Below are 25109 nucleotides of genomic sequence, written 5' to 3'. Positions count from 1 at the left end.
CGAGATAATGAACGAAAACTAGATAATCAATAGTAGTCACTAAGAAAAACTTCTCTTCTGCCAGTATTGTTAGAGCCAGGATAATCACCTTGACTTTCATAAAACCAGAATGAAAATCTGCAAACTCTCTGGTTGGTTGCTTAGTTGATAGATTGGTGTATAAAAATACAGAGTATAAATCAGTAACTCAAGGAGTGATAAAATCAAATATAGAAATCACACTGGATCCCTCTGCCACAAAAGAGGTGAAATGTGTGTTTACTCACTACCTACTGCAGACAGCATAAGTCACTTCCTCTTCCTAGCTGTGTGGGATGGCACAGTTCTTCCTTCCACTCAATTTCCCCATGACATAGAAAGGGAAAGATGGGGATTAATGGGCTCTTTATTATATAGAAAAAGATACAGAAATAGAAATCAATAGAAAATTTGGTCAATGCTATTATGAAAACATATCCAGAATCCAAATGCTTTAATAATCTCTCCTGTATCTGCTGGGTGAAAGCACACTCATGCTCTGATGCCCTGCCCACCTCTAGACTCCAGTTTGCCTCACAGCAGTCTAAGATCTTCTCACCCCTGTATTACATACTGAAAAATTATAAAGGTTTTTGTGAATATGTCTCTGTGGGGTGATTGAATTAAGCTAGTTATCCTATCAGTTATCTTAATAGTTAGCAACTTTGTGCAGATAAAACTTGAAATTTATTTTCTTAATGCTATATAATCAATCATATAGTCTTTCACTCTTAACGTCATGGACTGCAGTGATAGATCTCCCAAAGCTGATGCTTTGACATCCAGCCCTTCGTACCTACTAACCCAGACCATCCAGTTTCTGGTAGCCATTGCTACAGCCTTTGCTTATATGTTTATGTGTCATTTTAGACTCTGCACATAAATAACGCCATGTGATGTGTGTCTCTGGTTTACTTCATGTAACATAGTGTTTTCCAATTCTATCTGTTTTCTCACAAAGGACAGATGTACACATTATCCACTTCATCTACTGAAGCCCAGAGTTTCCCCTACTGTGGATCTGTGAGGGGCAGTGAACATGGAGGTGTAGATATTTCTTTGATGTGCTAATTTTAGAGCATCCAGATAAACACCCACAGACAAGATCACTGGATCCATTCCATAATTCTGTTGGGTTTTCCTGAGATGTCGCTGTGTAGTTTTCCACAATGTCTGTATTAGTCTTCATTTCCATCAGAAATATACAGGGGTTCCCTTTTATCTGTGTTCTTGTTAGAGGACTCATAATCAAATCTTATGATAATGGCCCCTCTGAGAGGCCTGATTGATGTGTGTATTAAGTTTCGGTTTCTCTAAGGAATGCTGAGCCTCTTGAAGCTGTGAGCCATTCAGGGTATTGAATGAACTGCTTCCTGTCTAGGGGGTTGCTTGAGGTTGAGTATTTTAGACATCAGTTCTAAAGCAAGTGTATGTGTTATAGATATTTTCTACCAGTCTGTACATTTTCTTTATTCTTTCCTTTTTCATAAAGAATTATATATATATAATTCTTTATATATATATATATATATATATATATATATATATATATATATATATATATATTCAATATCCATTTTCGGTTTTCTCTTGTGTTTTAGGGATCAGATCTAAAGATTATTGTTTAAAACAATGCTGTATATCTTTTCCCTAGTTCACTTCAAGTCTTAAACTTGAATCTGTAATACATTTTATATATGGTATATAAATGGTATGAGTATCTTTTCCCAATCCTTTGCAATGAAGGCCCAGTTTTCTCACATGGTTTATTGAATGAGAGCTATATTCTTAGCATCTTTATCAAGAATCAACTGACCGTAGATTAATTAGCTTGATTCTAGGTGTTTGGTTCTATTGATCACTTTGTCTATTGTTTAAGCCGTTATTGCTTCTTAGTAGTATTGAGCTCGGGCAATATGATACTTCCAGTTTTATTCTTTGGGACTTGAGGATTTTGTTATGTTTATGAATCCACGTGTACTTTAGGTTCAGATTTTCTCTATAAAAATGGCATTTGAATTTTGAGAGCGATTACTCTAAATCTCTAGATCATTTTAAGTGTTGTGGACATTTTAACAATAGTAAGTTTTTCAAATCCATGGTCATATAATATCTTTTCCCTTGTCTGTGCCTTTACTATCTGTGATTGTTTTATATTTTGCAGTGTTCTGTTCTTCTGTCAGGTGTCTTCCCAAATTCCATTAGCAAATAAAAATACCAATTTCAGAAAATTAAGGTATACATGAAAACATATATCCCAAAGCAATGTTAATAATTTTATGCACATAAATGTCAACCAGAAATTTTATGTCATCACTTACAGAAGGATGTTATTAAAGTTAAATGATTATGTTCTATGCTCAAGATCACTTAATGTTTGAAGGAAAAATAGATATGTGAACATGCTCTTTGTTAATAAGGCAAGTATGGGACTGACAGTGAAGAAAAGTACACGTGGTGGCTTCTGGTGTCCACAGTCAGTGTACATGAGTTTGCATGTGCCCTCAGCCTTATACTGCTATTATGGTTTATGTATATACCATATACAATAAAAACCAAGCCTTTTCAATGACTTGAGAGCTTGGAAGAGGGCAGAGCTAACTGCCTGACCGTGTAGGGAACAGAAAAAAAAACCTTTTAAGCAAATATTATTAGAATGGAGTCGGCAGTAAGAAGGGATATCCCACTTAGGAAAGACATTTGCAAAAGTTTGGAAGCGTGAGGGGCTTGGTGTGAGTGAGCTGCGGGTGTAGAGGTAGACAGGTCTGACGCTGATAAGACAGGAGAGGTTGTAAAGGTGAGCCAAGCAACACTAAGGTTTACCTGTAAGCAGTGTTTACCCCCCGCAGGTGGAAGAGGTCAAGTGGCTCTTCATTTGTTTGTTTGTTTGTTTTTATCATTTTGATGGAGTAAGATGGAGCTTGTATAGTTAGAGCATACACTGCTTTATGAACCGCAGGGCTCCTGGACATTATTCCCAAGCCCTTTGGTATTCTCAGGACTCTGGCACTTAAGAACCATTTCCCTGTTTGCCCATTATTCCAGAAGTTAAGAATAAATCTCTAGTTGATGCATAAACAATACTCATAAATCAGAGCTCAGTAGTAACTCTGCATATTCTGCCCCCACCATGGCAGCTTTATTTTGCTTTTATTACTAATATGAAATAAATCCAGTGTAACTTTCTCGCTTTAGTTTAGGAGTGTTTTATCTTTTAATGTCATGGCCTTTCCCCCTCTACAGAGTTACCTGTAATTTTCTATTTCCCATGCATTTTACGGTGAATTTATTTTTATTATACACAAGATCTGCAGCAGCACTTTCATCACTAAATAATTCAAATGGCACAGGACCCACGGAGTCAAACATAAAACCCTTCCCATTTCTCCTCCAGCCACAGTTTTCTCCCCAGAAGGACCTCAGTAACAATCCAGCGGGCTCCACACCAGCAGTTTTTATGTATTCACATTTCTGGAAACATGCATATAGGTATATTATATTTTGGCTACGTGTGGTACATACACAATAATTTCAGAACTTGGGGGTGGGGAACAATGAAAACTTAAGGCCAGGGCTACATAGAAAGTTCCAGTTCAACCATAGTATATATATGTGTGTGTGTGTGTGTGTGTGTATGTATATATATATATATATATATATATATATATATATATATATATATATATATATATACATGGTATATAAATATAAACACAATTTGATACCACTAACTTAATTTCTCTTTTAATTGTATATATTTAAGGTTTGCAGCATGATGTTTTAATGTCATTAATAAAATAATTATTCAAGAAAACTTACAAAATCATCACTTCACGTACTTGAAGTATGTTAGGTATATATCTTAATTTCTTCTATTGCTGTGATGCAAAACCCTGACAAAAGCAACTTGAAGGTGAAGGGCTTCTTTTAGCTCACAGTCCATGTTACAGTTTATCTCAGCAGAAGTCACAGTGGGAGGAGCTTGAGGTGGCTGGCCACAAAGCATCTATAGTCAAGATGGCAGCAAGCAAGGAATGAATACCATGTGCTACTTGGCTTGTTTTCTTATTTAATGCAGTCCCGAATTATTCCCTGCTTGGGGAATAGTCCTATGTACAAGTGTGATAGGTCTTTGCATATCCATTAATATAAACAAGATAATCTTCCACAGGCATGCCCAGAGGCCCACTACCCAAGTAATTCTAGATTCTGTCAGGCTGACAATTAACACTGACCTCTATGTAGTTAGGGTTTCTATTGCTGTGATAAATATTATAACTAAAAGCAACTTGTAGGACTGGAGGACAGGCTAGATATTGCAACTTGTAACTCCAGGGTCATCCCCCATCATGGAGAGGAGTAATGGCAGGAATGAATTCCAGTCTCACATCTTGGGTTGTCTTCACCATTTCCATCAACCTTATGTTTGTGTTTTCTTAAGCATCACTCTGATGTTTATTCTTCACAGGCTTCTTTTGCTTGATTTCACTGAACTGTTTCTAAGTGTCTTCTTTCAACTTCTTGAGTTCTTTGATAACGTTTTTGATTGTTCTTTTAAATTCTGTATCCTAGAGTTCATCTAAGTAATTCTCACTAGCAAATATTTCGACAGGAGTGATCCATTTTGGAGAGAGGATATTGACTTGATCTTTCGTATTGTTGATATTTTTGTGATAAGATATGGGCATGTGGACTTTGTTCAGAATTTGTTATGGACAGGGTAGGTTAGGAAAGAAGAGAAGGAGTGAAGGTAAGTTGTATCTAGAGTTTGAAGATAGTTTGGGTGGATTGAAGTCAGATGGACAGAGAGAATTGGGCTGGTATATTGGATGTGCATCCTGTTCAGAGGATGAAGTACAGAGGTAGGTCAGCCTGGGTGTAAAGGTTATATATGACATGAGAAAGTCCTGTGATTTAAGGAATAGGTGGGGAGGATCTTGACCTAAGCCTAGAACTCCTTATCAGTGAGCTCAGGGAAGACCAAGCTAGGCCAGTGCACTGGTTGTGGTACCCTGGCTAGATCCGCTGAGTTGTAGGAAAAGCATGAAAGAGGAGTTGTTCACAGGTGTAATATTGGAGGAGGATATGGGAAATGAGGGTACCTAGTGATGTTGTAGAAGCACGCCAGAAAGGACCTATGGGTAGTTGCAGATAGGGAAGGTCCTGCTGGAATCCAAGAGATTGGCTGTGGCATATGTAGCCCATTTTCACTTAAAATAACCTTTCTTCTTGGTACTAAGTTACACTTATTGTTCTTAAATTTTTTCTACTAATTCTTGGTATATACATTGTGATACTTTTTTCAGTCTATCGTTTGGCTTTTTATATTATTGATAAGCAATATTAAAACACATTTTATATTCAAATAACTTTTGGAATTCTACCTTAACAGGATTAGGCATTCTTTTTCCTATTGCGTTTCTCAGGACCCTTACTGTGGGATAACATTAATCCTAAAAGTGACAGACATTGCATAAGAAAAAATAAAAACCTCTGATTAGTTTATGAGCAGTCACATGAAGCCTGTGCAAAATGCTAATCACATGGATCTAGTCAAACACCAGCATGAAAACAAGTGCTCCAATACAATAAAACATGTATGTAGCCATACCCATCAGATATCTGAGAAGAAAAGCTGGAAGTCCCTTTGAGAAATGACAAAATGACTGACTGTGCTACTTCACTGCTGCTGTGACAGTATGCCTGACAGAAACAGTTGAAGGGAGGTAAGCGACTCCTCTCAGAAAAACCAAGTCTGTTGACCCTTGGGAAACAGACATATTAGCCAAAGCATGCGGTAGAGTAATTTGTTTTATGGTCAACCAGAAGTGGAGAATAAGACAGGAAAGGAACAGGGATAATGTAACTCCAAGGACCTACAAACGGGAGACTGTTATTTCTATCTTGACCTTACCTCTTCAGGTTCTAGAGCTTTGACAAATAACACCACTGTCTGGGGTCTAAGCCTTCAAATCATGAGCCTTTGTGGGGACTAGGGCTGGGGGCAGGTGGGTGGATGCGAACACATTATGTAGTCAAAGAGTAACAATGGTGTTTAATACAATTAATAACCATTCCCTAGCAAAGCAGGAATGACAGGGAAACTGGATATATTGCTAACAGCAAGCAACTAACCTAACCCAAGGGCAAAAAAACGTACCAAAAGGGCATGAGACACATTGCCATTAACATAGAAGAAACATAAACCACAACTCCCTTTGCTACTATTGTTAAAAAGAATTTGTCCTAGATTCTTATCTAATACAATAATAAATAAAAAATATTAGCTGCATACATACTATGCAATAGCAGATAAATATGTTATTTTTCATGAAAGTTATAGAAATATAGTGAAACAAATAAAAGGGAAGGGATGGGTATTATTGCAAAATAAATTATAAGATTTAATAGCTTTTCTAATATCAGCAGTAGCCAGTTGGAAAACAATTTCAAAATAACAACCAAAACATAACATACAAATAAGTGTAAGGAAATTTTCTGAAACTGTGAAGAAAGCTTGCCTCGTGTTTGAAGGATTCAGAAATGATTCGGAAAAACACATAGATAAAGCTAAGGAATTAAATGACTACTCTACCATTATTCCTCCAGCTTATTCATAGGTTACATACGTCTAATTGAAGTCCAATTTGCTTTTTAATTTGTCTTTACTGTCATTAGAAGTTTGTATTTTTTTAATCAATTTTATAATCTGAATGTTCAACAACCTGAAACCAGCTAAATTATGACATATTCAAATGAAACAGTGTATTGCTTGTTTTAAATCATGATTTATAAAATAGCATAAGAAATTTCATATTTTCAGTAAAAATATTTAAAAATAGAATAACATGTATGAACAAGTCTTATAAATATATTATATGCACATGTATGTAAAGTCACAGAAAGAGAGGAGGAACAAGACTTACAGAAAGACAGATACAAAAAACAAACAAACAAACACCCTATAGATAGAATACACCAGGCCATAAACATTTTTTACTACTGAAGTTACAAGTGCTGTTTGCTTTAATTTGTTTTCTTTGCTTAATTTTGCACAGTATATCCTCCTTTAATGAAAGAGCAAGACTCCCCTGCCTTATAAAATACAGATGCATAGGAAAGAAATGAAGGCTTAAAAGAAGCAAACTTTGTATATGTTTTCAAAGCTATTGTTAGGCTCCTGAAGGCTTTCTTTGAATAGAAACAAATTGCGATTGGGATTGGGGAAAATTGTACTAAATCTCACAACACAAAAACTTGAAACATTTGGAGAGCACAGGATACCATAAAATCCCACAAGAGACTCACAGTACTTAAGAGCAAAGGTAGATAGCCCTTCTTATTGTTGGGAAGCATCCATGGACATTTCTCCTCTCTATTATTCAGCCCATCAGTTTTCCCATTCTGTTGTTTCCATGACTAGGAAGACTGGTTTGTATCAACAGTGCCTTTGTCCTCTCGCTTCCTTTGCCCCAATGGGCCCTGGAAGAAGAACAGCCTTGAAGATGCAGGCCATGTATTCCTTCTGTCCAGCCCACCCACAGCTGGAGGTAACAGCTCCCTCCTGATTCATAACACATTCATTTACTCAGCCAAAACCCTGAAACAACTCATCCTCTTTCCCTAGACAACTTTAGTTGCCTAACTTTCATACCATCACCCCTGCTAGAAGTTTTCTAACCCCATACCAAGCTTTCATAAATAAAATTTGATCATGTCATTCCCTGTCTTAACCTTCTAATGGTTTCCCATATAACCAAGAATAAAGAAAAACTACACCTTTATTAGCAGCTGGTATCTATGGTTGGCTAAACCTCAATTGCTGTGATTGACTGAGGCCCAGTTACTTTTATAAAAACATTTCTTAATTCTTCAAGAAGTCTATACGTTGTACTGTAAACATTTTCATCCCCTCTGCTATCTCCTCCAAGATCTGCCCCTCTATTCCACAGCCACTCAACTTTGTTATTATCTTTTTTTCTAAACCCAAAGAATTCCTTAGTGAAGCTTATGTACTTTTAATATGTGGCCATCAACCTGAATGTATTAGACCTACCAGAGCCACAATCTCTCTCTCTCTCTCTCTCTCTCTCTCTCTCTCTCTCTCTCTCTCTCTCTCTCTCTCTCTCTCTCTCTCTCCTCTCTCTCCCTCCCTCCCTCTCTCCCTCCCTCCCTTTCTCCTTCACCCCTCTTACCCCCAAGCCACTGATTACCAGTAGTTCTTAAGCTAAGAGTGGTATTTTGTGACTATTCTCCTCTCCCTCCATACTAGGATTTTTGCCTATTTTGAGTTAGTAGCAATCTGAGCACACCATCACAATCATTGTGAGTTCTTATGTGCAACTAGCCTTTTGTGTCTGACAAACACACTTTATGTAGTCATCGCCACCTCTGCCTCTTATCATCTTTCTACCCTTCTCCCACAATGATCCCTAGCCTTGGGAGACAGCTGTGATATAGAGGGTCCATTTAGAACTGAACATAGTCTATTATTCTCAATACCTTAAGCAGTATAAAGAATATGTTATCTCTATTGGAGTTTCTGGACAGTGAAATCTCATTACCCCTCCCCCATATTACAAGCTATTGTCATTGCTCTTCGTTGCCCTCCAGAACTTGATGGTCTGAACCTTTTGATGAAGGTATCACATACTTGAGCCACGGGACATGGAGGTCAAGTTGGTATTGACCTGGAAGCTTCACCTCTTCTGGCTAGCTTTTATGATGCTAGAAAGTACTGTATATTATCAGAGGGAAAATTAAGCATCAGCTTACTCTCTGTGAATGCTGTGACATAAATGACCAGATGGCAAGATATGCCCATCGATGCAATAGTAGTACCAAAGGCATGGGAGTAACCAACCACTTTCTGGTTAACTGTAAAGCCCACTCCACAAGACGGAACCCATACCCCATACCTGACAACTGAGGCTAAGGGCTCGTGAGTAAACAGACCATGGTCCCAAGGGGAGAAACTGCTACCATTACTCTGTTAATGGACTTAGTATTAAACCAACCCCTGTGGATTTCGTGTTACATTTACAGATTAGAACATCTCTCAGATCTCAACGTAGATGGCTTTTTTTTTTTTTTTTTTTTTTTTTTTTTTTTTTTTTTGTAGTAGATGGCATTTAACACAAAGACTCCATTGCTTCTTACAAGAGTAGGCTGTGGTCTGTTTATAAACTCTGGCTACAAATACAAATTGTCTATGTAGTGATCATAGCATTCTGAGCCTTTGGTTCCAGACCACCAAGGGAATCCAGAAACCACAAACAAAAGGCAACTAAGACCTTAAAAAAAGTAGATCTACACTTTCATGAGTTATCATGAAACCATCCTTTGGTTAACTTTCCTCATAAGGACTGGCATGCTATCTCATGGTTTTTGCCTGCAGGGATCCTCACTAATATTGTAATAATTAAAAAATATATGATAACCTTTATAAAATAGGCAAACACCAAAAATAAAAATTCAAATAGCTTGCACAAGTCAATAAAATGCTTAGGGGATCTAGAGAGAAGGATCAGGAGGTAAAAACATGTACTTTTCTTGAAGAGGAACTGAGTTTGGTTCCCATCACACATGTCAGGTGGTGGATTATAACTGCTCATATCCCTGTAACTCAAGGGATTAATGCCTCTGATGTCCAGTGCTACCTGCACTCATGGGCACGTACCCATGCACAGAGAAACACAATTAAAAATGAAATATTTTTTAAAGGAGGAAAATGTTTAGAATACAAACATCCACATATAGATATATAAAGGAATTAAACCAACATTTAATACCATTTTAACCTATCAAATGAAGATTAAAACATACTATTCAGTGTTGGAAGGATATGGATGAATGTAGGCTCCTTCAAATACTAATGGCGGGAACTAAATTTTCTGCTAATAAATTTGAAGTATGGGACTGAAGAAGCAGCTGAGTCTATAAGGTGCTAGTCTTGCTAACACCAAGACCTAAGTTCACTCATCATGACCCAAGGTTTTAAAAAGCTGGTCATGATGGCACACACTTGTTATTTAAGGGTTTGGAGAGGCCAAGATGGTAACATACCCAATTCACTGCTCAGGCAGCCTACACCCAGTTTGGCAAGTTCTAGGCCAGTGAGAAAACCTGTCTCAAAAGACAGGAAGCACATGATAGCTGGGTGGTAGCTATGATCTGTATGTATGCACACACATATATGGGAACCAGGAGAGATCTCTAAGAAGTCTTGTTGGAGAAGAATAAAAAGGGACGTACTTATTAAAATCATCAGTAAGTTCGGCCTACACTATCTCTAAATAATGCTTGATTTTCCACAATTCAAATTGTAGAAAGATGGAGCCAAGTAGGTTACAGCCTTCCATTTAGAAACGTATCTATTGGAAGCTCCCTAACCTGTCTGGCCAAGTCTGGTTGAATTCTGTGCTTATTTGGGGAAGGGACTTTTTAAACTACTACTTCCATTTCACTAGGGTTTTTAGGTTTGTGTTGTTTTAAATGAGGATCATCCCCCACAGGCTCATATATTTAAATGCTTGGAGCCATTTAGTGGAACTGTTGAGAATAGGAGTGTGGCCTTGTTGTAGGAAGTCTATCATTGAGGGTGGACATTGAGATTTTAAATGCCCGCACCAGACCCAGTCTTTTGCTCACTCACGCTCTCTCTGTCTCTGTCTCTGTCCCTCCCTCCCTCCCTCCCCCCCTCCCTCCCTCCATCCCTCCCTCCGTCCGTCCGTCCGTCCGTCCGTCCGTCCGTGTCTCTCTCTCTCTCTCTCTCTCTCTCTCTCTCTCTCTCTCTCTCTCTCTCTGCATGTAACTTGTAAACTCTATGAGCTCTCAGATAAAAGTCTAGAGCCATGCCTGTTATTCTGATGGTCATGGGCTAACATATGTATTAACACTCTGAAACTGTAAGCAAGCTTCCAATTAAATGCTTTCTGTCATAAGTTGCCTTGGTCAAGGTTGGAAATTTTTTCTTCTATGATTTAGTTTAAAATGTTTTTTGTACCTTTGATCTATCCCCCCTCCTTCCTCTATTCTTATTCATAGATTTTTTTTTCCTTGCAAAGTGCCCCAGATTCCTGGATGTTTTGTCCCTCCTCACAGAATACAATAACCAAAACAGGGTGTTTTTTAAGTTTCTTTTCTGATATTGATTTAAGTTTGGTAAGACATATATATATATATATATATATATATATATATATATATATATATATATATATATATATATATATAATTCTCCCCATTTTTTTGTTTTCCAATTTAGTGAAGTGTATATTTTTAAAGTACTTATTTATTATTGTTTATATTTACTTGGTATCTGTTATGATGCCTCCATTTACATCTCTAATTTTATTAATTTGGATCTTCTCACTGGACGTTTAGATAATTTACTAAAGGTTTATAAATCTTACTGATTTTCTCAAAGAACCATTTTCTTTTCATTCCATTGATTCTTTGTTTTTATTTTTGTATTTTACTAATGTTAGCCCTGAGTATGATTATTTCTTGTTTTCTATTTTTTGGGGGAAATTTTTCTTTTTGTTCTAGAGCTTTCAGATATACCATTAAGTTGCTAATATCTCTCCAATTTTTTATGTTGGTACTCAGTGCTATAAACTTATCTCTTAAACCTGCCTTCATTCTGTCCCATAGGTTAGGGACATGCTCTGTTTCCATTTTCGTTCAATTCTAAAATGTTTCCATTTTCTTTTTGATTTCTGTCCTGACCCATTTTTCATTCAGTTAAGTTGTTCATTTTCTATGAATTTATATACTTTCTGTTATTGATACCCAGCTTTGGTCCATGGTGGTCAGATATGATGCAGGAAGTTATTTCAATTTTCTTATATCTGTTGAGACTTACTTTATGTGCAAATATAGTCAGTTTTGGAGAAAACTCCAATAGTTGCTGAAAAGATATATTTTTTGTGCTTGAGTGACATGTTCTGTAAATGTCTACTAAGTAGATTTGATGTATGACATTGTATAACTCCAGCATTTCCATGTTTAGCTTTTTCCATAGGCAAGAAGGCGGAGGTACTGAAGTTACCCACTATTACCATTTGAGGGTCAATAATGTGATTTTTAGCTGTAGCAGCTTTTCTTTTATGAACTTGGATGTTCTATTGTTTGATGTGTGACTATTTAGAATTGAAATATCCTCATGGTATTTTTTTTTCCTTTGTATATGTGTAGTATCCTTTTCTATCTCTTTCAGTTATTTTTGGTTTAAAGTTTATTGTGTCAGATATAAAATAGCTACACTGGTTTGCTTTTTAGATCCATTTGCTTGGAATATCTTTTTCCATTCTTTTACTCTGTGGAGATGTCTATCCTTGATGGTAAAGTGTTTTTCTTAAAAGCAGCCAAAAGATGAATTCTGTTCATAATCTAATCTGTTTGTCTGTGCCTTTTTATTGGGAAATTGAGACTATTGATGTTGATAGTTATCAATGAGCATTTTATTGATTCTTGTTATTTTACTGTTATGGTGTAGGTTTTTCACCCCTCCTTTTGATTTATTCTTTTAAGATTATTTATTCCTTATGTTTTCTTGGGTGTGGTTAACCTCTTCAGACTGAAAATTTTCTTCTTGTGCTTTCTGTAGATCTGGATTAGTAGATATATACTGCTTAAATTTGCTCTTATTGTTAGGTGGTTTTCTTTCAACAGCTATTAGGATTGATAGTTTTTCTGGGTATAATAGTATGAGATGGCATATTTTCTTTGCAAATCTTTTAAGAATATCTGTCTGGTCTTTTCTAGCTTTCAGAGTTTTCATTGAAAAATCAGGTTTTAATCTAATAGGTCCACCTTTGTGTTACATGGTTTTTCCCTTGCTGATTGCTATACTCGTTCTTCATTTGTACTTAATATTTTTCATGTATACTTATTGTTTTATTATTATTTGTCATGAGAAATTTTTTATGATCATGTCTGTTTGGTGTTCTGTGTGTTTCTTGTACCTTGATAGGTACCTACTTCTTTAGGTTGGGGAAATTTTCTTTTATGGTTTTTCTGAAAATATGTTCTGTGCCTTTGACCTGGGTTTCTTCTCCTGCTCTACCCCTATCATTCATATAGTTAGTCTTTTCATAGTGTCCCAGATTTTCTGTTTTATACATAGATTTTTTTAAGGTTTACCATTTTCTATGACTAAGGTATCCATTTCCTGTATCTTGTCTTTAATGCATGAGATGTTCTTTTCCATTTCTTCTATTCTGTTAAAGAGATTTATTATTCTATTTCTGTTTAATATCATAAACTGTTTTTATTATTGTATCCTACTGCTTTTTGTGTTATCACAGACTTTATTAAGTGATTTACTCAATTCTTCTTTAAAGTCCTTGACAATATTTGTAATAGCTATTTTGAAATCCTTGTCTTATGCTTCATCTATGCTACATTCTTCAGGACCAAGTATGGTAGGGTTCTGCTGGAAACATATTATCTTGTTCATCTTTGTGGTTTTGTACTGGTGTCTAACCATCTGGAGTTGGGATGATTGATGTGATTCTGAGTGCTGGAATCTGGTCTCTGTTTGGTGGGTGTTGGGATTCTTTCGTTTATGTTGTCCTTGGATATTAGGAAAGTGTGGTAACTGTGAGTTCTCTGAAAAGGGATACTTCTGAAGAGCACTGGGTGGCAGAGAGGAATAGTGATGGTCTAGGAGAAAGGCTAAAAGGGAGCTATGGGGAAGAGATATAGGGATCCTTTCCACACCAAAAGTTGAGGGACCCAAGAAGTTAGAGGAGTAGTAGGAGAAGAGGCTCCTACAAGTGGACTGCAGTGGGACAAGGGATATGTCTTATGAGACAGGGATGGCAGGGCTCTGGAACTCTGGGATTTTTACCAATTGTTGAAGTCTTTAGTGAATGGAGTTGAGATGGAAAAGAAGCACCTGCAAACAGGCTGCCACTGAGCTAAGATTGGGACTGGAGAGGTCATAATGGAGGACACAGAAAGATAGTGAAAACCACCTACCAGAGTCCTTTTCAGGTGTAGCCAATGAGGGTCTCTGGAAGCAAGTGTTTCTGTACACCAATGGCTAACACAAGGAATGAGGATGGTCAAGGAGGGAGGAACAAGAGGGTCAACACAGTGGAGCTAAACTGGGTACATACCAAGAGCTGACAGAATCCCCAGGGGATACAGGTAGGATGAAAGGAAGTGCACCTTCAGGCAGGCTGCTACAGGGCTGGGAGTGAGACAGGAGAGATTGTAACGAGGGTAAAAGGGAGAGTGAAGATTGCCTGTCTGAGTCCCAGGCTACTGTAGCTCCTTAGTCATGTGTGTATTTGCAATGGTCTTCCAATCTGCTCATTCATCAACCTACAGCTGTCTCCTAAAGATCTCTGCAAACCTGTCCCTTACCACCCCTTTCATCTTGGCTCGAATGTTGATCCTCAAAGAGGATCTATCTATCTCCTTAATTACAATGGGATCCTCCTGTGCCAAGTAGCCACCATCTTATCAGCACTGGCATGTGTAGCTTTTCTCTCACTACGAAAGAGCCAGCGAGATGACTCATCAGGTAAAGGCACTTGCTACCAAAACCAACTACCCAAGTTTGATCCCTGAGACCCAGATGGTGGGAGGACAGAACTCTCCCTCTTACATGTTATCCATATGTGCACCATGACACATGAACCTGTATCCATATACAAAAAAAAAAAAAAACAGTAAATGTACAAGAATGTTTTACAATATAATAATCAAATGTATCTCTTTATTATTTTACTCACTTGAATGTATGGCAAAAATTTTTTTTCTCATTTAACTTCCTCCCCTATCTTTTCATACTTGAGACCATGCCTGAAACATCCGAAATAATTATTTATTTAACCCAAGACTAGCCATATACATTTATTTACATGCTTATTTATTTACCCACTCATTCATTTAACAAGGACTTATTGGTTGCTCTTTGTGTGCTAGGCAGGCATGAAGTAAGATTCCCTGCCCCTAGGAAGCTTAAATTCTAGCAGAGGCAAGAGACAATGAGCCAGATATCACTACTCTATCTAAAGTAGTAAAACCTGACAGATGCTATGGGGGAGACGTGGAACAGAGAAGCAGATTACTGGGGGGGGCAGCTGGGGAGTGAAGGTGAAGGGGACAGATGGCTTCTGTGGCACAGAAGGTGACATAGCTTACTTAGTCAGAAAGGGAGCATGGCAAGCAGGTAAGTCCCAGCAGTCATTTCTGCAAATGAAGGGCCCTGCTTCTTATGCCTTAGTGGTAAGGATTGCAGCAATATGGTTTTCCCCTCCCGACTTAAAGATTCAAAAGGCAAGAAATCAAGGTCTGAGCACTCAGCCAAGTTTTATTGAAAGCACACACACACCAAAGAAAAGAGAGGGTGATTACAATAAAAACCTGCCATTAACATTAACATTAAACATTAGCATCATTAACATTAACAATGCTTTTAGCGGTATTTACAGTACTCTAATGATATTTAACTCCTGCCCCAGTGCCCCAGAGAGAGATCGATTCCTCTCATCTGCCATATGAGACAGGGATGCAGTGATGCCAAGTGCTCCTAATGTGTGTTCACTGAAAATAGTGTCTACTTCCTTCTGAGAAATGTTCCTTCCAACCTTGTGTTCCTCCTAGTTACAGGAGAACTGTCTGCCCTGTGGTGGCTGGCGTGCAGCCCATGCCTAACTAAACAAGATCTTTTCCTAGGCATTTTTTAAAATATTGGCTTCTGTTGGAGGAAAAGGCCTTTCCCTTCTGGTTTGCAAAGCTAAGGATGTGTGCTGAGCTGCTGTCATTCATTCACCCCATTCAGCCATTCTAAGTCCAGTTTGAAAAGTGTCTCCTAGACAGCACTTAACAGAGGAAATGAGGCTCTTAAGAGGCAAACAAGGAAGAAAAATACAGTAAGTCAACAAGGAGGTAGTGAGAATGGTTTTGGGTGGCAGTATGTTTTCTGAAGAAAATCATCATAGTATGAAGATAGGAAAAGATTAAGAAACGGAGGTTGGTGTAAGGAGTCTCTCTGAGTAGAAAAATGTTTGAATTAAGATCCTGAGGGATGGGGCAGTATCAGCCATGCAAATAAATGCCTTGGGAACAAAGATTTTTATAGAGATCCTGAGATAGAAATGAGCTTCATAAACCAAAAGCCATTGAAAGGAGATGTATTAGCCATCGAAAGGCAGCACTATAATAAATGTGTCACACTGGCTGCTTATAGTAAATACAGCTTTATTTGGGCTTATGGTTCTCACGACTCAAGACCAAAACCGGGCCTCTGTCCAGGGCAGTACATGAATGTAAGGCTAGTGTTTTCACCTCCAGCCAGAAAGAAGCAAAAAAAACCTGAATCTGGAAAGTCTCTACGAGGCTTCCCCTCATCACACCAGCTACTTCCTATAGGCTCCCGAAATAGCCAAACCACCTTGTAATAAATGATGTTGTTTTTGGAACAATGCTCTGTGCTTTTGGGAGCATCTTCCAAATCCCATCAGAAAGCATATGGGATTTGAAAGTAGGGGAAGCATCCCAGAGCAGAGAGTCAGTCATGTGCCTTGTAACACAAGGAAACCAGTGTGCAAATACGAACCCTCATGGTGAGACCCGGAAGCAAGAGAAGGGCCCGAGTTCCCTGTGGACACTCATGTGGTCCTGCTTTGCTCTGCCCCGTGACCAACCCTTCCTAGACAAAAGAATCATAAAAGAAAGCCTAGCTCCATTCTAGTGTGGTTTCTGTCCCTGAGACTAACACAATCACCATTGGTTTCTGAATATACATGGATATGAAAAGAGTTGAAAGAATTCTGTTGAAATTGTAACAGCACAGGATCTGGATTACAGTCTTCCTGTATCTTTACGAATGTTTTCTATTAATTGCATCCGTTGACTGTGCCTAGCTCGCTAGTTGAGATGGTGAAGATTCTTGCTGGAGCGCTCACTTGTCTCCTCATCCCCTCCTGTGGTAGTGCCTCTACACATCTGTACTGTTCTTCACTCCTGCTCCTGACAGCGCATCATGATCGAATGTGAGAAAAGTAAATGCATCCTGCTGAGTACAGTGCCGGTGTTTGTGTGTGTGTAGTTTTGAGGTTGACCACTCTGGACCGGACAACCAACAAGAGGGTTCTAGGCATGATTTCATATATTTCCAGGCTCTAGAGCAGTTTGAGTTCATTTGTAGAAGGTCTCAAACTTTGAAACAAAATCCTCCCCCACCCCACTTTAAAAACCATCCATGCAAAAACAGGCTTTCTCGTCTTTCTCTGTGAATGTCACAGCTTCCCTTTGAATCAGCTTCACTTGCTCATCCCTGAAGCCACAAATGCATGTCCAGATTAGCAATGTCCTGCTTCCAGGTTACAGATGAGGACACTGAGGACTGGGAAGCTTAAATATCAAAGTCAACTTCTTTCTGCTGCAAAGGACAGCAGAGACCAGCCAGGGGCAGCTGACTCTTAAGCCACTCCTAGCTTTCAGTCTGAATTATCTCTTGGCAAAAACTGCCACTGTGCATTCAGGACAGTCAAGTGTATTTAGAATGAGCTCAGGGAAGAAAGCAGTTTAATTAAAAGAAAAAAAAAACTTAGTTGAGTTTCAGTGCTATTCTCTTCAATCCAAGATGGAAATTAATTTATAATAACCTTATCTTTTATTCATGCCATGCTGCATGTTTCAGAGTATATTGACATCCTTTTATTTCTCAGCTAGATGTGAAATAATGGTGTGTTTCTAATGGGCTGTAAGTCACTTAGTGCTCAAAGAACATAGCTGTGTCTGGGTAACCATTCAGAGAAGTCTGCAGCCACAGGGGAGTCACTCTGCTTCCCTTTTGATGAGTCATGATATTTAAAATTCAGAGGGCTGCTGCAGGCTTCAAAGCAGCCCTTTCAGATTGATCACTCCACAGCCTAACTCCATTAGCAGCCCAGGACAAAGAGAACTCATTCATTTCTTCTAACAACCTCCTCCTCCTCTCTTCTCAGACCAACCTGACAGAGCTGAAGTCATTTGGTTCCCCACCCGTGGCCGTCAGCAATGTCAGTGCTGCAGTCATGGTGCTCATGGCCCCAGGGGGAAAGGTGCCCAAGGACCGCAGCTGGAAGGCTGCCAAGATCGCCATGGCCAAGGTGGACAGCTTCCTGGATTCCCTAATCCACTTTGACAAGGAGAACATTCATCAGAATTGCCTCAAAGCCATCAGGCCGTACCTGCAAGATCCTGCATTCAACCCAGAGTTTGTGGCCACCAAGTCCTATGCAGCTGCGGGCCTCTGCTCTTGGGTCATGAATATTGTGAAGTTCTACGAGGTCTTCTGTGATGTGGAACCAAAGCGCCAAGCTTTGAACAAAGCCACCTCAGACCTCACAGCTGCCCAGGAGAAGCTGGCAGCCATCAAAGCCAAGATCACCGTAAGTGAACCTAGAAAACCTCCTGCCCAACACTGCCAAATGATAAAACACACGGCACCTTCTGGCAACCTCCAGAGCCTGACAGTATAATGCCTAAGGAGAAACCAAATGCTCATGCAAATAGCCATCCCTTTTCAACAGGGACAACATTTCTTTCTCCTACACATATGGGCCAAACAAGAACTAGGCTATTGGTTCATTGCCCTGGGCCACAAGAAGGGGGGGGGGGTGATATTGTTCTCCCATAAAGAAAGTGGAGCCCTGGAAATAAAATACATAGCAGGTGTCACAGACTGGGAGCAGGCTCAATAGTCTCAGCTGCTCCCTCATCAGCCAATTATGAGATGTTTTCCTCCTTGAGAGGCAGGCTGGGATTGTCTTAACTGCAACCTTTTTTACCCATTATTTCCATGATCATGTGGGCATTGAGTGTGAGATCGTAGCTGTTTTAGGGACATTCTTAAACACAAGGAATATTGATGGCAAAAGCCTGTAGTGCCAGCACTCTGGAGGCTCAGGCAAGAGGATCATGAGTTTGAGACCCAGCCTGAGCTACTCAGCAAGATTAAATTAAGGAAATGAATGGTATGGTGTGCGTTACAGTGGTGCTTGCTCCATCCAGAGCTCGCTGCACTTATAACCAGCACACATCATTAAATCTGTTTCACTCACGTTTGAGGGCTTGTTGTGACCTTGGGCTCACACTTACTAGAGAGAGGAGTACCCTTGAATTTCACTTTTATTATTGTAAGGGACGGGACCAGGCTGGGTAGAACCCAGGTGGCTTCATACAGCTCTTATACAGCACACATGATGCCCTGGGCTGGAATCTCAGCCAAAAAAAAAAAAAAAAAAGATTAAAAATTAGTGAAGTGAGAGGTAGCAATCAGAAGGCTTAAGACAGCATAGTTAAAAATATCTGTGTATCTCCACCAAGTCCCACCTCTCGCCAAGAAGCTATTGGAAACGAATACCTCTGGGAAAGGGAAAATCAGTTTTCTCTACTTGCTGTAACAACCATACTCCAGGGAAGGTAGAAAGCCCAGGAATAGCTGGTGGCCAGAAAATGATCTCCATAATTTGTGTTGAGGTTTTTGTTCACTTTTTTAAAATTTGTTTTGCTGCTTTTATCATACTGATTTTTTGTTTTGTCTTGTCTTGCTTTGTTTGTTTTTGTCTTTCCTAGTTTGCTCCCCCCCCCCCCCAAGAGAAGGTAAGAGAGAGAACGAACAGGAAGCTGGTTTGGGTAGGGAGGTAAAGACAGCCTAGGAGGAGTTTAGGGGAGGGGAAAGAATATGAACAAAATCTACTACGTGAAAAAAATTAGATAAATAAGTAACCTGTCCATCTCAGCAGACCTTCCATCTCAGCTGTAATACTTACGTCTTGTGTCTTTGGAGAGCTCACACTTCAGCTCCCAGAATCAGAGTACCTGCCTTATGGGATTGTCCTGAGAACCGAAGTCAACCATGCGTAGGGCATGAGCCAGAGGCCGCCTGTGACAAAGCAGATAACAAGAAGGGCCTTAGGGACCATGATCATCACTGTCACCGCTCTCTCCCCCCCCCCCACATACACCTGTTTCCTGTGCTGTTAGCCAAGTGCACATCCAGTCCCATGCATGAGTTCAGTCCCTGCCACAATCAAGTGCAAACCAAACAGAGTTCGGGCTCTCCTGTTCCTCCACAAGCATTCCAAGCAAATAAGATTCCTGCTGCAAATGTGTCATGATGGTGACGCTGGTTCTACAGGCTGAGCATTGGGACTGTCTGTGCTGCATGGGTTCACTGCTGGTCTACTGAAAATCAGAACATGGGAGATCATTGCAACCAGTCTCACTGCGTAATACAAACACTTGAGACTGGGATATAGCTCAACGGCACTGTATTTTAGGCTGTGCACTCAATCCAGAGCATCTTAATAACAATAATAATGTGGGTGAAGAAATTAATCTCCTCTAAATACCTGTTTCAGAAACCCCGAGGTTCATGAGCCATTTGCTTAAAACAGGTGGAAATGGTCATAACCGTTTCCTCTGTAAGTACAAAAACCTTATTAGCATCCCCATTGCATTTTTTGGGAAGGGAAAAAGATCCTAATAATTTCCATATTGTTCAGTCTCTCCCAGAAAAGTGTAAAGAACTGAATTTTTAAAGACTTTTTACTCAAGTTATTTTAACTAAAGGAACATTTGGTACAGAGGGGTTGTTTTGAAAATGTTTATACCTTTCCAGTAGCCAAATTCACATGATGGGCCCACTCAACCTGGGAATGCAAGAAGGCTCTGAAAGAACACTTGGCTACCATAGCAAGTGTTCATTTTCTGCTTTTAACCACCTCCTCTCCTTCCCATGTTTCTACCTAAGCCTATTAACATCCCAAAAACATGACCGACCACTTGCTACTGCAGCACAATAAAAGAACCAGCACCCATCCTTTCTATGGAGGTCTACCTGGGCCAAAAAGATCCTCTCCAGGTACTGCTGAGATCACCATAGCCTTCTCCATTCACACATGGATAGTCATACATTTACACGAGCACTTTGTGAACAGCATTGGTCTGAGTGGTAGATTTTGTGTGGTTTTTGTTCGACCATCTATATTTTTATTTTCTACACCAGTTGAGGCTGTCTCAGAGCCTGCTACATAGTAGATGAACTATCTCCTTGGCTCTGTATCGCATATCTGCAGATGACTGAAGAACTTGCTGTCTTAGATACCATCCTATTGCAACATAGTAGATTTCTGTACCACTTTTTGTACTTCCTTGGTTTAAGACAAGCCCTACCCTACCTTATTGTCTTTCTTGTCCACTTCCCAACCTTCATCTCCATTTAAACCCCTTCCTCCTCAAATACAGCTCCTCCTTATCTTATCCCTTTCTATTATTCATGCTGATATGAGAGACCTATAGTCTTCAGCCCTGACATCGTTCTTTTCTTTAGCAATCTCTCTGTCAATTTTTTTTTTTTTTTTTTTTTTGGAAATACAGGTAGATTAGATGTCTGCCCTCCTAACTCTGTCCTCTATTTTCTCTCATCTTTTGTCACTGTTCCATTTCTCAGGCTTTCTGGGGGATTTTTGAAGCTTTGTGTAGTTCCTAAGATGATCTTTATTACCCACACTTAATCACTATTGTTTGTATTACTGTTTGTTTACTATTCATTCACTATTGTATAGGTTAAATGACGTAAAATGATGGAGATTCCCAATAGCAGTTTTGTCCTCCCCCCAGTCTAGCACATCCGGTCAGTGACACTCCCAAGTCCACTTTGGGCCTGTAGCCATATTCTAGTCTCTGTGGCTTTGATGTGCTTGTGCCTCTGACAGCAACAGCTGTGCTCTGTTATCTCACTGAGATGCCCCTTGCCCAGCACAAGAAGAGGTGGGACTCACATCCTGTTCCTCTGCTGGTATCCACCCATCTCACCTCATTGCCTATACACAAGTGAAAGCTCTCAGCTGTGATTAAACATCTCTGGGCTTCCATCTCATGCTCCCCCTGCAAGAAGAAGCTGAGGTTGTCTCTGGGCACTTGCTGTGATCACCCCTCACTGGGCTTCCTTTTCTTCCTCTTCCTCCATGTCCTTAGTCACTTAGCCTTCCCCTACCCAGCATTTCCTTCTAAATTCTCTTCCCGTGAAGCTTTATCTCAGAAGCACTAGAGGTAGCTTGGAATTACTGACCGACTCTGCATCCATTGCTCAACAGCACCTTAATGAAAACCTGGCAAAGCTCACCACCAAGTTTGAGAAAGCAACGGCAGAGAAACTCAAGTGTCAGCAAGAAGCCGAAATGACCGCAGGCACCATCTCCCTTGCAAACCGTCTGGTGAGTGCGAACTCTAATTACATTAGCGGTGCTTGTCAAGTGCCTCAGAGGTGTGAATAGAGGAGCTCAGCGCAGTGCAGCTTTGACTCACCTCTGGGAGGGAGAGTTTATTTTAAAAAAAAATGTGTGTAGATGCTGGGACTGTGACCTGAGAAGTGGGGGTACTGTCTTCTCTATTCTAAGCTGACTTCATAAGGAGGTAGTTAGTCTGGAAAGTACACTGGATCCACTACACAGCTGACAAAGGCGTGGCCATGTTTCTTGGACACACACACACACACACACACACACACACACACATTTATTATGAGTCAGAAGCATGGGAGTACAAAGTTAAGATTAAATCTTTGCATTAGCTCAGGTTGTAAAAGCTGATTCCAAAAAAGGGGTAGGGGAGGCAAAGTATGGTAAGGTTGGTTATATTGTTCTTTAAAAGGCAGGTTAGAGTTAAACAGGCTGAACATATTGTAGGATAGCAGGTTGTGTACCTAGACCTAAACAGTCTCCAAGCATATTATCAGCTCAGATGCAAGGACAGGCAGAAAAAGTGTGTCTCCCCAATTATAGGTGGGACAAGCTGCTATGCAGCCATCAGGTGATCAATTTTATTGAATAATTTCATTTGAAGATAGCACTTCTCAGACATGCAAGAAATCAAACCAGATCTGGCTGGTCAGCCTCCCATCTAGCTCTTTATCTGGCTTCCAAAGTTCAGCATAGCCTTCTCCATCGCTGGGGACTCCTCCATACGTATTTCCAAGGAAGGTTGTAGGACTGGGTGTATGGTTGTATGGGCACCAAAGTGACTTTGGTTCTACCAACAGAGATTCTGTGGAGAAACTTGGACTTTCCTGTTCTAGTCTAATGTGACAAGGCTTTGTTGGGTTGGCAAGTCCCTTCTGCCTTTGCCTGCTCTAATAATATATGATATTCTCCTCCCAAGAAGAGAGATATCTCCCAAAGATGAGCCAGGCCAGTTGAGATGTGTTCTGCAGTCCCTGGTATTTTGTATGTAGTCATGTGTATAGACCTTCTATCTCTCCCTTGATTCACCCCCACCTTCCCATCCACAGGAGAATTATTTAAAGCATGTGGACTTGATTTTATTCTCATATATCCACCACTTAGGGAGGAGAAAGAAGAAAAGGCTAGTTTTCAAACACGTCCTACAGACCAGGCACTATGCTGACTGGAACATACTCGAACATGTTTCACAATAAGCCCTGGAGTTGGTATAGCTGACGTCACATGTAGAACAGGCAGAATGCTGCAGCCTGCATTCAGAATCTTTCATCATCCCACAGCCCATGTGACACACAACACAGAGTCAGGGCTTGTGTGGGAGAATGTCACCTATACCCAGAACATGGCTGATTGGAAGGGCTGTAGGGTGACAAAGGATATACACATGATTTACTGAGACTTCCTCCCGTGGGCACATGGTACGTACCCTCCTTGGTTAAATACATGGCTGGTGGGCTCCATCTGATGCTTCTGTCTCCTGTCTGCCTTTTAAACTGTAGGTTGGAGGACTCGCTTCTGAAAACGTAAGGTGGGCAGAGGCTGTGCAGAACTTCAGACAGCAGGAAAGGACATTATGTGGTGACATTCTGCTTACTACAGCTTTCATTTCCTACTTGGGCTTCTTTACCAAAAAGTACCGAAAGAGCCTCATGGATGGGACCTGGAAACCCTATCTGAGCCAACTGAAAGTATGTATGGCCTGAATTTGTCCTGTGTGTGCCATTGAGATCATATGACCATAATGACCCAAACCTTCCTGTACTTGCATATGCACTACCACTCCAACCTGAGCATCAGGCATCGGACATACATGTAACATTCGCTTAGCATATTGCTACCACACAGGCTCATCAATTCCCAAACACTACCCCAAAGTGCAAAGTGCCCTACAGGCCGTGTCAATAGAAAGCAAAAGATATGCCAGGCCAGAATGGCTTCAGTACATTCACGGTACAATAGAGGTAGTTAGGTCCACAGAATCTTTAGCAGGAAAAGTGAGAACAATTCATGTTGTACCCCTGGGTGTGTCCCAAATTCCATTCATAATTAGAGCCCTAGAATGCAAACTGCATTTTGTAGAGTGATGGTGGCAACGTTTTCCCAGATCAGCTCATAAAATTCTGCCCACTTGATAATTTTGATGAAGTGGTTTAAAATGGTTACAGTCTTGGGAATAGCACAGATACTAGTTTAGCAGTAACTAGTGTCACTGGTTGTGTTAATTCTTTGACCTAACAGCACTGGTTGAGCTGTCATTTCACTCATCGTGAACTCATAGAGGAGGAACTGTCAATCAGAGAAGGCGAATGGCTCTTGGCAGCGTAGAGACAGGTTGGGTTTGTTTGAGATTCGTAAGTGTTTGTGCTACAAGCTCCTTTGTCAGTGTCTTAGCCTGTTTTGGGGTGCTATAACAGAGTGCTGGAGATTGGGTAATCAATGAAGAACTGATATTTATTTGGTTCATGCTGTAGCAGTCTGGTGAGTCTGCAGCAGACCTCAGGATGTTGACATCCTGTTACAGAAGGCAGAAGAGCAAGAGCGTGAGAGCCAGGGAGGTGGATGGGACCAAACTCACTTCTGTGACCCATGATCATAGAAACTAATTCACTGCCATGATATCAGTGGGAGCCACAATGACCTGCTTACTGGGAATTAAGTGTTTAACATCTAAGTTTTGGGGAATGCATCCGAACCACATAAAACAATCTGGCACAGTCTATGAATCCCAGAACAATGTTTTATTCATAAGATTACAATGAAAATATGGCATAACACATTTCTGGTTTTTGTTTTATATTGTTTTCTCTATATAGCTCAGGCCTACGTCAAACTAACAATCCT

The 25109-nt window shown here is 40.0% G+C and overlaps 1 protein-coding gene across 2 annotated transcripts in view; it reads left to right on the top strand.

Annotated features, from left to right (window-relative positions):
- Window positions 1–25109, top strand: part of DNAH9 (dynein axonemal heavy chain 9) — a gene marked incomplete at both ends in the record, with an annotated part of 315299 nt that overhangs the window by 211965 nt on the left and 78225 nt on the right. For both annotated transcript variants that reach the window (XM_080922531.1, XM_080922532.1), the window contains 3 exons: window positions 17988–18413; window positions 22125–22244; window positions 23768–23956. In XM_080922531.1, coding sequence (XP_080778657.1) covers window positions 17988–18413; window positions 22125–22244; window positions 23768–23956 — 735 coding nt within the window. The remainder of the gene's footprint in view (window positions 1–17987; window positions 18414–22124; window positions 22245–23767; window positions 23957–25109) is intronic.

Source organism: Micromys minutus (assembly GCF_963924665.1).
Source record: "Micromys minutus genome assembly, chromosome: 10".
Classification (NCBI taxonomy): Eukaryota; Metazoa; Chordata; class Mammalia; order Rodentia; family Muridae; genus Micromys; species Micromys minutus.
Note: the sequence above shows the minus strand (reverse complement) of the source record. Positions and strands in the feature narration are given on the sequence as shown.